The sequence below is a fragment of the Primulina tabacum genome, chromosome 2, assembly GCF_025594145.1.
Source record: "Primulina tabacum isolate GXHZ01 chromosome 2, ASM2559414v2, whole genome shotgun sequence".
In the NCBI taxonomy this organism is placed as follows: domain Eukaryota; kingdom Viridiplantae; phylum Streptophyta; class Magnoliopsida; order Lamiales; family Gesneriaceae; genus Primulina; species Primulina tabacum.
The window spans coordinates 1487625-1500664 of NC_134551.1; the positions used below are offsets into that span (position 1 = coordinate 1487625).

General features: G+C 34.4%; 2 protein-coding genes across 6 annotated transcripts; both read left to right on the forward strand.

Moving 5' to 3' along the window:
• The first annotated feature begins 93 nt into the window (after positions 1-93).
• LOC142523428 (uncharacterized) lies at positions 94-3288 on the forward strand. Of its 4 annotated transcripts, none has more exons than XM_075627229.1 (4): positions 94-252; positions 846-1805; positions 1895-2014; positions 2122-3288. In XM_075627229.1, exons 2-4 carry the CDS (start codon positions 948-950, stop codon positions 2668-2670), a joined length of 1527 nt encoding a protein of 508 aa, XP_075483344.1. In that variant the 5' UTR covers positions 94-252; positions 846-947; the 3' UTR covers positions 2671-3288. The 4 variants fall into 4 exon arrangements, with proteins under 4 accessions (XP_075483344.1, XP_075483361.1, XP_075483353.1 ...); XM_075627246.1 differs by having other exon boundaries at positions 851-1805; XM_075627238.1 differs by having other exon boundaries at positions 909-1805.
• Positions 3289-6811: 3523 nt separating this feature from the next.
• On the forward strand, positions 6812-11624 carry LOC142523445 (RNA-binding protein BRN1-like). Of its 2 annotated transcripts, none has more exons than XM_075627254.1 (9): positions 6812-7136; positions 7272-7354; positions 8966-9017; positions 9175-9300; positions 9395-9474; positions 10257-10439; positions 10600-10939; positions 11029-11175; positions 11253-11624. In XM_075627254.1, exons 1-9 carry the CDS (start codon positions 6989-6991, stop codon positions 11378-11380), a joined length of 1287 nt encoding a protein of 428 aa, XP_075483369.1. In that variant the 5' UTR covers positions 6812-6988; the 3' UTR covers positions 11381-11624. The 2 variants fall into 2 exon arrangements, with proteins under 2 accessions (XP_075483369.1, XP_075483379.1); XM_075627264.1 differs by having other exon boundaries at positions 11032-11175.
• The last annotated feature ends 1416 nt before the right edge of the window (positions 11625-13040 follow it).

Here is a 13040-nt window from a genome sequence, read left to right on the forward strand (position 1 = left end):
AACAGAAGTTCTATTATTTTTGTCTTAGTGAATCCATTTTCACTAAAAAAGAAACCTTGCTTATTTTATATTTATAAATGATCGTTTTCGGACTTTCGCAAACTCGCTCCGGTCTCAGCCCAATTTAAAACAAATATATACCTTTTTGAATGTAATCCCCGAAATGTGAAGCGATAATCAATCCAGCCCTTTTACTCAGCTCCGCTCTCTTGAACGAGTTCTGAGCATCGGCGTCGTGAATCCAATCTCAAGGTCAGTTTAGTGGATAAATTGATTCGGACGATTTGGTGCGTCTCTTCATACGAAGTTTGCTAAAATTGAATTTTCTCATTGATGTAGTTACGTTCGAGGAAAATTAGGGTTGGTCTGTCGTGCTTGAATTAGACTATTTTAATGATATTTTGTGATTTTATTGCGGCAATTTGAGCATTTGGTGTTAAATTTGTGTACTTTAATCTGCTGTTCATTCATTGTCTGATCATTGAGGCGACTTGCCTTGAAAGTGGATAAAAGTTGGGACATCGGATTAAAATGATCGAATTATTCAAAATTAGGGATGAAACTAATAAACATGTGGTCTTAGGAATCTATGTGGTTGTTTTGAGTGTTTTGTTGGTGTTTTGTTATTATTATTAGTATTTTTGCTTTTATGCCGATAACGGTCAGGAATGTGCTGTACTGCTGTATATGGCTGTTGTTTAACTTTGAGTTGTAGAAAACACTTAATGCCATCTGTTGGGAGAGCGAGGAATTGATTGATACAGTCCTGCCATGAATTATTTTATTAGTGTCAAATTTTATTATTGATGTATATTAACTTTCTTGATGATAATCGGATTGGAAAGGAAAGCAAGAAATTACATAAAATCAGAAGTTTCCCAAAACACTTACTCTGTCATGGTCCGCAGCATTGCACACAAGGAGAAGTTCTGTTGGCTGGGAAGAGTATGGCACCAATTAAAAAGAAGAAAAAGAGTAGACTCGCCACCAGATCTACTTCAGAAGAGGTCACTCCTGTCAAGAAGGTCTTGAAAAATAGGGACAAAACTGATAATGCTTCTGAATCTACATCAAAACCGGTAGATTCTGATAAGAAACTATCAGAAAATGGTAACGAGGATGGAAACGCCAAGGAATCTTCTTCAGCTCCTGTAGCCAGGAAGCCTTGCACGTGGCTTAAAATTGATAGGCTTAATCCTCAGATTGGAACCAAAGCATCTGTTCAGATTTCTGATAATTGCAAAGAAGTAAAATCCACTCCTCAAGTTGAAGCCAATGATGACCAGAAAAGGGAGAGAAAAAAAGAAGAAGAACCAAAATCCATTCCTCAAGTTGAATCCCGTAAAGACCAGAAGAGGAAGAGAACGAAAGAAGAAGAAGAGGGAAATTTTATTTCTCAAGTTAAGACCAATAAAAACCGGAAGTGGGAGAGAACAAAAGAAGGGGAAAAAAACAGTTATGAGCCGAATGGTGATGGAAAGAATATCAGCCGAAATCTAGAGGAAAAGGGAAAGGGGCTTGACAATGAGATGCATGAAGCCGCGGAGGAAACGAATGAGAAACAAGAGAAAAATCTTGGTGGATTGATTTTTATGTGTAATGCCAAAACTAAACCAGATTGTTTCCGTTACCAAGTAATGGGTGTTCCAGCTAATAAGAAAGACGTCGTGTTGGATATCAAGCTCGGTCTTAAAGTTTTCCTGTATGATTATGATCTCAAGCTCTTGTATGGGATTTATGAGGCATCTTCTGCCGGTGGCATGAAACTTGAACCTGCAGCTTTTGGTGGGGGGTTTCCTGCTCAGGTTTATTTTCTTATTTTGATATTTTTTTTTGTTGCGTTCCTTCTATTTGTGATATTTATTCTAATACTGGTGGTTTTTACATTCCAAAGGTCCGATTCACTGTACTCAAGGACTGCATTCCATTACCTGAAAGTGTGTTCCGAAAAGCAATTGAAGACAGCTATGATAAAAGGACACACAAGTTTGATACACGGTTAACAGTGAAGCAAGTAAGAAGATCACCCCGGTTTCTACTGTCAGATTTGTTTCATTTTTCCAATCTTTGTCTGAACTTCAACTTTGATGTTTTTCATTATGGTGATTTTTATCTCTGCAGGTGAAACATCTAACCAAGCTGTTCCAGCCTACCCCGTGGCTGAAGTCTACCCTGTTGGACCATGGAAAGCAATTCTCTCAGTACCATGTTTCGTCCAACACAATTCCTTCTCAAGATCCGCGTTTTCTTACCGAGCAAGAATACAGGAGTCATGGTCTTCAACAAGGAAGGCATCTCTTGCCAACAACTGCAGGTAGTGATGCTATAAGTTATGGGCAAGAACAAGAGTATTATCGGAGGATTCCAGCGTCTATGAATAATGTTTCTACAGTTCAGCACCGAGAACCCAATCAACAACCAGATCCACTTTTCCTCAGTGAAAGAGAATACCATATTTATGGCCTTAAAGGGGCTCAGATAATACAAAATGCTGCACCTTCTGTGGCTACAACTAACCAAATTTCCAGAGACCATGGGAAGGAAGCATTCGACCCTTACGGTGAGAACACAACCTCATTGGTGAATCGGTACCTCTCACTTCCAAGAACAGCAGCAACGGCTCCAGATTTGTATCCTCTATCTGGGAGGGAAATGTTTTCTAATGATTAGATTACAAGTGAGCTCAGAGCTCATCTTGGAGTACCAATCGCTGGTGGTGAAAGATCTTTTGCACCATATACTTTCCGTGAACAATCCAACTTCAGTCAAAGACCTCTTCCTGTACTGCGCACACCTGGGGAACCATCCGAATTTCGCCTGGGATTAAATCTCCACCGTGAATCTGAATTGACAGCTGCACCAATCTCGCAACGATACTCTTTTGGAGGGCCATCTCTATCGCGTCACTGATAGTATATGCCATGGTCCATCTCTACTCTCTTGGACTGTAGATTTGAACGGTTTCTGCGCTGGGGGGCCATCTGCAGGTGATTCAAACTTGTCTGTACTTTCTCATGTATCGAGTTTTCTCTAGTTTCAGTTTCAAGATTTCCAGCTCCGAAGTTGTGGAAGCCTATTTGATTAATTGTTGGGATATCTGTTTTCTATCTTACTAATTTAGGGGTGGCAGACGCAGGACTGCACACCGGTATTCGGGCTTCTACTTGGTTATTGAATTATGTTACTTGGGTGGAAAGGCCTCCATCTTGCTTCCTATTTGCAAAAATAGTAGAATTTGTATTCGACTCCTTTGCCCAAACATATACTATCGTAAATTTCAATTTAATATTTAACGTTCATAAATTATTTACTAGGTTGGGCGACTGAAGGCAATACAGAGTGGGAAGTCATTGGTGTTGGCTTTTAAATATGTGAACAATGTTAGGTTTGTCTGTACTCCATAAGAAATTGTTGAATGACCATTAAGCTTTTTTTGTTATTACATTAATAATTGTTCAGCATATTTAAGCAATGAATTAATAGAGTACCCTTCACTGTTAATAATTTAATAATATCGTCCAATATGATAATTAATTGTCATCAACTGATACGAAAGTAGACATAAAATCACAGTTGAGAGTCCAAGTTCTTTTCCTCAAAGTCCTCAAAATATTTTGATTATTTTTAAACGGAGAAGATTATAGCATTTGATCATTAAGTGCATAAAATTACAAGTTAAACATAAAATATATATTGTTTTTCTAAATGAATTGCTTATCTGTGAAAGAGATTCCAGCATCATTCGCTTTTTATAATTGTTAAAATGGTAACAAATGTTAATGGAAAGCTGGGATATAAAAATATATTGCAACAAGAAATATCACAATATTTGTGACAGAAGATTTTAATTCATATGGCTACAATTATGTATTAAAATAACTAGATTATACACGAAAATTATATGTAACATTAATTATTTTACAACAAACAAAAAAGTTATAAATGAAGGCTCGCCATTTATGAAGGAGTAGGTCTCTTGTGAGACGTTCTTACGAATCTTTATCTGTGAGACGGGTCAACCCTACCGATATTCACAATAAAAATTAATACTCTTAGCATAAAAAGTAATACTTTTTCATAAGAGATTCATATCACAAAATACGATCCGTGAGACCATCTCACACAAGTTTTTGCCTTTATGAAGATAAATTTATATTGAATTATTGTTTTACTAGGACAAAAAATCAAAAAGTCACTGCAACAAAAAGAAAAAAGCAAAAACTTGTGTGAGACAGTCTCACAGGTCGTATTTTATGAGATGAATCTCTTACTTGGATATCCATGAAAAAGTATTATTTTGTATGTTAAGAGTATTACTTTTTATTGTGAATATCGGTAAGATTGATCCGTCTCACAGATAAATATTCGTGAGACTGTCTCACAAGAAACCTACTCAAACAAAAAACAAAAAGTAAAGTGCTCCCTTACGAAAATAGAGTTGTTACCTTTTAATGGTTAGAGTTTTAAATTTTTTCTTTTCATGCACAACTCTGTGTAAAAAATTAAACAACATTTTTCGACAAATGTGATTATTTTCTGGCCTGCCTGATCTATGCATGGAAACGACAAAATAATAAATATAAATAAATAAAATTACAAAAAATGACATATCTATATACATATCAACATCCAAATCTTAAATAAACCAAAAATTTATAATCAAAGGTAAGAATGCACACAAATATTTACAATAATAACTTAACCAGCACTTTCTCGAGATAGCTGATTTAATATGATTTATAGAGTTTACTCAGTGCAACCGAATGATATACAAAAACTGAAACTTCTCATGTCATCAAAAAATAATAATAATAGCTTAATATCAACCACCGTGGACACAAAATAGGTAAAAAGAAGAAACCTCGATCGAGGAACGTCCGAGATGCATTGACTTGCTTCATCTGGAAACTTGGACTCGACATTGGCGAGGAAGACCATATTCTTCACTTGGGAGAACAAGAAATTGGGTACCAGTGATTTATATAATACTTATTTAATGATAAAAAATATCACGTCTAAATTTATATAATTTTTTTAACACATGTGATACTTTCATTTTCATGTTGCAATTTAATTGATTAACGTCCACCCAATTACAGGGTAAACACCACATGTCCCACTGTATCACATAAATGTCCTTGATTGTTGCATTGTCTAATTTTTTTTCCCCTTCCTTTTCAATGTTTTTAAAAAGACTCGAGTTTTCAAATCGAGCGATTGGGACGGTCTCACAAATTTTTATCTGTGAGACGGGTCAACTCTACCGATATTTAGCATAAAAAATAATACTCTTAGCATAAAAAATAATAATTTTTCATAGATGACTCAAATAAGATATCTGTCTTACAAAATACGACCCGTGAGACCGTCTCACGTAAGTTTTTGTCTTTTCTCAAACCTTACTAAATTCTCATTATTTAGAAATAATAATCATGAATTTTTCTTTTACAATTCTGCAACTTTATCGAAATCAAGATAATCAAACCAACAAAATCCATGAGCAACAAAAATTTGAATGCAGATTTTCATAAATTATTGTAATTGGATGATGGTTTGGCGGGACAGTCTGGCAACCCCCTACTTCACAGGGATATCTACCGATATGCCATTCTTTAATTTAATTAACTTCAAGCCTCGTCTTTTCTTCATAAAACGAAATCCCGGATTTGCTATTTTCAATCGTCTTCATTGAGAAACCAAACGGCTGAATTCACGTCATAGGATTATTAACGATTTTCATCTTAAGTTTTGAAGACCGACAGTGTCTGTATATCGGGTTTTATGAAACATCGAAGACAATGTAAGAATAATTGATTAATTTTTTATACGACAATTAGATCATGTCGACAAATTCTCTAACTTAAAAATCATTAATATTTAATTATTAAAATCCTTCAATAGTCTCAAACGTGGCATCATTCCATTGAATAGACAAAGTTTGAACTAACTATAAAATCATGTCAATCTTTTTATCTTATTTAAATATGAAAATCCAGAAGCCATGAAATCTCAATTCTAGACCTTTGTTTCTACTTAATTTTTGGAAAAATTATACCAGCCACAGTAAAAAAAAAAAAAGAAAAAAAGTAGGCCTTTTGTGAGACGGTCTCACGAATCTTTATCTGTGAGACGGGTCAATCCTATCGATATTCACAATAAAAAATAACACTTTTAGCATAAAAAGTAATATTTTTCATGTATCACCCAAATAAGATATTTGTCTCATAAAATACGATCCGTGAGGCCGTTTACACAATTTTTTGACTAAAAAAAAAGTGAAAATTATTATAAATTAGTCAAGTACATTCAATGTTAGGGGTTTTGAATTTAAAATTCTAAATTGACTTAATATCTCTTTCAACCAAATGATTGTTGATGGTTTTCACATGTGGTAGGTACTACATTATTATGAAACTATGTGTTTTTAAAATTATTTTATACATTTTCAATGAGCAATATTTGAAACTATATATATGTATATTTTTTTAAAAAAAAGTAATAAATGATATTTATTTATTTATTTATTATCCTTAATAACTGATATTTGTAAATATAAAAAAAATTAATTAAAAAAATTCTAATCGTGGGTCCCATGGATGGTTATTCGAGCAATCCAACATATTATCCTTTAGTACACAAACACATCAGTCCGAATTTACTATTACTTTGAGCTCAGTCAACCGCTGACTTTATCTGTTTTGGGCTAAACCGTTGGAACAAAAACCCGAAATCAGTGGCATCTCGTAATTAATTACCAAAACGAGGTCAATTCCGCTCCTTCTAATCATAATAAATCCACTCAAGATCCCAACTTTGCCATAACAAAAATTCCCAATTTCCCTTCGTTACAGCGAAGAGTCAGCCAACAACGAAGAACAGATCCGAAAATTCGGCGAGATTTGGATCATCCGTCAAGTGTTTGAAGAGATTTTTTTGGAGAAAATCGAGGGTAATTGTTGGATACAGGGAGAGTTCTGCGCGAACGTCAATGGCGGAAGCTGAGCAGAGCGTGAAGCTCTTTGTTGGTCAAGTGCCGAAGCACATGACGGAGTCGCAACTCCTCGCAATGTTCAGGGAATTTGCGATTGTGGACGAGGTCAACTTAATCAAAGAGAAGGAAACGCGTGCTTCGCGAGGTTTGTTTTTTTCCTTCTTCTCTATCGTTGCATGCTGAGTTTGAAGTTTGTTTTGGTGGATCGGATTGTGTGGTTTTGAGTATTTTCGGGGGATTTACGTTTCTGAAAACCCTAATTTCTTTGTGTTTGGATTAGGGTGTTGTTTTGTGATTTGTCCTTCGAGAGAGGAAGCGGACAAGGCGGTAGATGCGTGCCATAACAAGAAGACGCTGCCTGGGGTTAGTTTAATTTTGTTTGTGTGCTGTATTGTCACACAGATTGGACAATGTGCTTGAGTGCACACGGTAAAACTTGTTGATTAACTTGATTTAATGTAGAGTTTAGTTGTCGACTAGCTGTGCATGAATGTTTCTTATTAGGGTTGTCGTACTTGATTATGGTTTGGTGGAATTGATGGTTTCTTGAAATAAATGGTTGTTCGGCTTGTTTACACTCTAGCAAGATTTTACGAAGATAAGTGTAACAGTGCAGTGAGAAAGTAGATTATTAATATTTTTTCTAATTTTCATAGGGAAGAAGCAGAGGTTAATATTATCAGTTGAAGTTATTATTTCATGCATGGGTGCTGAAGTTTATATCTGCTTGTAGAGTTCTTTTAATAGCACAATGATAAGGTTAGTTGGATTATAAGATTAAGAAATCACATCGGACTACAGAAAATGCTTGCTGATTTGGTTGAGATTTTATTCTCCATGATAATTTGCAAGATCCCAATTCATGGATTGGATTTTGACCTTGCATTTGGTTGAGGAGAATCAGGTGAACTTTCAGGATTTTGTTTTTGTTTTTTTGATAGGTGAACTTTCAGGATTTGTTGTTACAAGATGGAGTTATTTGTTTGGAATAAGTTGGAAGTGATATACGATTCGCATGTACGGATTTAAAATACTGATGCTAAGTGAGCAGGAGTAGTGCAATATTAGTGGTTAGGTAATGAGATTATTAGATACAGATACTTAATTCTGATATTTGGTTAAATTTATATGAAAACTGATATTAGGAACAAGTGTTTGTTTGAGAGACTGGGTGTAATTCTAAATGATGGTATAAATTAGTTCACTTGTCGTATAATCAGGTTGCATGCAAACCCCTTGACTTTGCTAATTACTGATTCCTTGTGCATAGATGCATATTTTCATATTTTGTACTTGTGGAGGTCAATAGACCCAACAATAACGAGAGATTTGTTTGACTGGCGAGAAGACGGCCGAGAACTGTCGATGTCAAAAAAATTTAAAACGAGTCAAAATCAATCAATTTAAAAAATCCTAGATATAATAAAAGCACATCTCACTTTTTTTATTTACTTTTGGTTTCAAGTGTCCTCCACCATCGGCCACCACCTGTCTCAAACCACCTCCCGCCGCCACTTTAATTATCTTGTTAGTTTGCATTTATATATTTATTTGCACTTTTTCTAGATCGTATTATATGGTATGAAGCTTTTTTATGCATAAATATTATTTAATTACATATATTACATAAAAAAACACCTAGGCGGTCGAGACAGTCGGCATTGAGTGACCGCCCCGCCACCGCCTCTCCTCATTTAAAATATTGCTTTATAGGTTCAGTGAATCATTGAGCATATAACTGAGCTGTTCGATTTGGATTTGCCCATACATATGCTGGATAAGGATTTGTGCTGAATTTTTTGAAAGAGAAACTCTGTGTTTCCAATTTGGAAATGCGTTGTGGAATTAGCATTAGTGAAGATAGACTGTTCTTCCATTTGGAAAACTCGCTGTGTGTTTTATGTATCATGATTTTGCCTAGCGTGCATTGTCCTCATTTTCGTATAATGATGATGTGTTCTCTTTCCAATTCAGGCATCTAGTCCGTTACAAGTTAAATACGCTGATGGAGAGTTGGAAAGACTAGGTGTAATGTGATTTTATTTTTCTTTTACTTTTTTTAAATAAAATATTCCTTTTAATTATGGCAGTGCTTGTTTTTCGCTGTTTAATATAAGTTTTTATTCGTTCTCCTTTCCTGCATTGTTATTCTATGCTGTTTCTTATTTCAAAAAAAAATTCAGAGCACAAGCTATTTATTGGTATGCTCCCAAAAAACGTCTCGGATGCTGATATCTTAACTCTATTTTCGGAATATGGAGGGATAAAAGACTTGCAAATTCTTAGAGGTTCCCAGCAAACTAGCAAAGGTGAATTGGATACAAAATCACTTTTTTTTTCTGTTAGCTTATGCATATCAGAATTATCCTGTTAAATCCTAATCCAGGAACTTGTTTATTGTAGGTTGCGCTTTCCTTAAGTTTGAGACAAAAGAACAAGCACTTTCAGCCATTGAAGCTTTCAATGGAAAACACAAAATGGAGGTTTGTTTCAGTACGAATTTGAGGTTTATCACGCATAAAAAATTTGTGATTTTGAATTCATTATCGTGCATTTTCATATGAAGAGCTAACAGGTATCCTTGATAAAGCATCTGGTAGATAAGTTCGAAGCTCCACCTTTGGTTCCTAAACCCTGGAAACTATTGTTTTTTTTTGTTTTGAGAATTTAGGGGAAATAAAATGTGTTTGGTCTTGTTTGGGAAAAATATAGTTCTTATTATACTTGCGAGTTGTTCCTGAAATTTTTAGAATTGTTTTAAAATTTTAAATTGTTGTATTTGGAGTTATAAATTATAATACTATATAATAACAGGTATTTCTGGGAAGTTGAAATAGTTATGTTGGAGATACCAAGTGGATGGAATATTTGTTTTTTTGAAAGAAACTAAAAGTGAATGATGGTGTTTCTCTTTGTTTTGGAGGACTCAAAATTGTTCACAAGAACGGACATGGCATTAATTTTTTGTTTATTTTGATGTCAAATTCTTCTACCTAGAATAAATATAAGAGGAAAGTACAGCTGGAGATCTTCGGATTTGATGGCTTACCACTTGTCAATATTCTTTGATTATTTATTTTTTACACATCGGGTAAGAGGGACTGAAATTTGGTACCTAACATTTATTTGTGGGTGGTGCTGTACAACCTAGAAGCTGCTGGCATAATATTTCTCATTCAAGTAAAAGTATATATCCCCCAAAATTAGTCGAGCATTACTGTTCGATTGAATTGTTTAAATTCTAAACTTGTTGGTCTTTTGATAGGGTTCAACTGTTCCTTTGGTAGTCAAGTGGGCTGATACAGAAAAAGAAAGACAGTCACGGAGGGCTCAAAAGGTGATGTCGCAGACATCAAATCCGATTAGTGCTGATTCCAGGCAGCATCCTTCTATATTCGGTGCCTTGCCAATGGGATATATGCCACCATATAATGGATATGGGTATCAGGTTTTTGTATTCTATACTTGAAAAAGGACCGAATTGTTTCACATATGCTACTATTTCTAAGTCTTAATAAAAAATTTATTTAATGGACTACTTTTCTCCTTTTGGCACTTCTTGTTGATGCTGAAGGTACATTTACATCAATTTATGCTCGCCTTTGTAGACCTCGGGGACTTACGGACTCATGCAGTATCGGCTACCACCATTGCAGAACCAACATGCGTTCCATAATCTAATTCCACCTTTAAACCAGGGAAATGTGACGCGTGGAGTCACACCTGACCCTTCATCTGGAATGACCCCAAGAAATTACATGCCACCAGCTAGCTATGTAGGATCTACTTATCCAGCAATTCCTGGAGTTCAATATTCTATGGCATATCCCGGAGGAATCATGGGCAGTCGGCCTCTAGGGGGCCCCACCGGACCGCTATCACCTACTACCACCAACCATCAATCTGCAGCATCTTCAAGTGTCAATACAAGTTCTGGTCAGATTGAAGGTTGTTGAAATTATATTCAAGAATCTTTACTGCTTTATTACTTTTTAAATACACTAACAAGATCAATGTTTCTTCTTACGGATTTAAAGCAGGTCCACCAGGAGCTAATTTATTCATTTACCACATTCCCCAAGAATTTGGGGATGACGATCTAGCAAATGTCTTTGAACGTTTTGGTAGAGTAGTGAGCGCCAAGGTTTTCATCGACAAAGCAACCGAAGTCAGCAAATGTTTTGGTATAAACTTTCTGCATTGCAAATAACTATATACAAGTAATGCTCATCCTTTTCTCATAATTGTCTCATATCTGCAGGATTCGTAAGCTACGATTCGCCAGCAGCAGCGGATAATGCAATTAACACGATGAATGGCTTCCAATTAGGTGGGAAAAAATTGAAGGTTCAACTTAAAAGAGACAATAAGCAAAACAAATCTTTTTAACTTCATGTTCAGCCACACAAGAGCGCTAACCACCATTCGAGATATCAGAATATGAAAAAAAAAAGGATGTCGAGGTGGATCTATGGTAATCCCACTTTTGTGCCATGGCCAATCTTTGTAGGACTCCGGTCCCAGAAACCTATAATTCCTGAGGAAGTTTGTGCCGCTGTACTTGTATTGTAACATTTAACACCAATTAGACATACTATTGATTTATTGATTTTATTAAATTTAGTCTTCTTTTGCATTATTTCGTTGCCAATTTCAGTGGATATTTCTCTGGTTTTTTCTTATGATAGTGTTGCGTCTGTTTTGGCTTTTTAAAAATTTACTTTTGTTTCTATTACGTCTTCTGCCTTTTCTCCTTGTTGTGGTCCTATTTTCCAGTTTGTCATGCCAAAGTTGCGGCGCAGCCAACATTGGAAAGTATTTGCATGGGCGAAATTTGCTCTTTGTTTGGTCATTTTTTGAGTCAGTTGGGTATTTTTTCTGAATTCAGAATGCCCATTTCGTGGAAATTTCTATTCTCTCTCGTTTGGGCTCAGCTAATCTCATTTCTTTTGTCATCATTATAAAAATATCAATATTAATAATGGGTATTAATCATCATGATAATGATAATAAAAAACTTCTTGAACAAATTTTTATTTTTACCGAAATACTTTAAAAGGAATTCGTTCGTTTTGTATTCTTCATCTTAATTTCATTTAAGATATTCTATTATAATTAATTTATTCCTTTTCTATGCCTTAAGGATGGTCAACTATGCTGCCATCCTTACTAGAAAAAAAAAAGGTTATTAAAAAAGCCAAACCACTGTCTGCTTTTTAAAATTGTGCGTTATAAAACATTTTTTTTTTAAAAAAAATATAAGAATTTGTCACCAAACTCGATCAACATTTCAATTATTTGGGATATATTCAACCAACCATTGTGTATATTTTCGAGGCCTAGTAGCATTGCAAAGGGTAAACATTTTAACAAGTCGAACTGATTTAAAAGTTCCCCTCTAAAAAAAACATTGCTTAAATTACATAATTCATTCCTAACATCGAAATTGTACCAATATTTCTAATTTATTCCTCAAGTCTCCTCGTCAAAATCTGAATACTATTTTTTCAACAAAAAAAAAAGGTTTTCAGGAAAGAAAAAGATCAACTTACACGCGCATTTCAGATGTTCTGAAGTCAAATAGTTAAATCATATTCGTATTTGCGTAACATAATATATGCAAAATGAAATGGCAATGGTTTTTTTTTTTGTTTTTTTACAAAAAATAAAAAAATTAGGCTTAACATATTCTATCAATAATGCGTATGCACCACAAATGTTTTTTTTATCTGTACTATATTATTATTAAGTTTGAGAAAGATAATGTTATTTCTATACTATGTATACTATATATTAACTTTAAGACGTCTATAGTATTTAATTTTGGTGTCGTGGTGAATTTTATAAAATACCAACAATATCTCTTTAAAATTATAAAAATACTCTATTTTCATGTAGTAAAAAAAACTATTTTAATGAATTTGTTTATTTTCTTATCATTATTCCATCCATTTTTCAAAAAATTAAAATTGTTAAAATATTTTATTGAAACTGTATCCAAATTTTTTAACTTTTAAATGATTATATCATTAAAAATTTATTATGAAAA

Coding starts and splice junctions, on each gene's coding strand:
- LOC142523445 (XM_075627254.1), top strand. CDS start 6,989: ATGGCGGAAGCTGAGCAGAGCGTGAAGCTCTTTGTTGGTCAAGTGCCG. Junction 7,137..7,271: donor GGAAACGCGTGCTTCGCGAG/GTTTGTTTTTTT, acceptor TGTTTGGATTAG/GGTGTTGTTTTGTGATTTGT. Junction 9,475..10,256: donor ATGGAAAACACAAAATGGAG/GTTTGTTTCAGT, acceptor GTCTTTTGATAG/GGTTCAACTGTTCCTTTGGT.
- LOC142523428 (XM_075627220.1), top strand. CDS start 807: ATGTATATTAACTTTCTTGATGATAATCGGATTGGAAAGGAAAGCAAG. Junction 1,806..1,894: donor GTGGGGGGTTTCCTGCTCAG/GTTTATTTTCTT, acceptor TACATTCCAAAG/GTCCGATTCACTGTACTCAA. Junction 2,015..2,121: donor CACGGTTAACAGTGAAGCAA/GTAAGAAGATCA, acceptor TTATCTCTGCAG/GTGAAACATCTAACCAAGCT.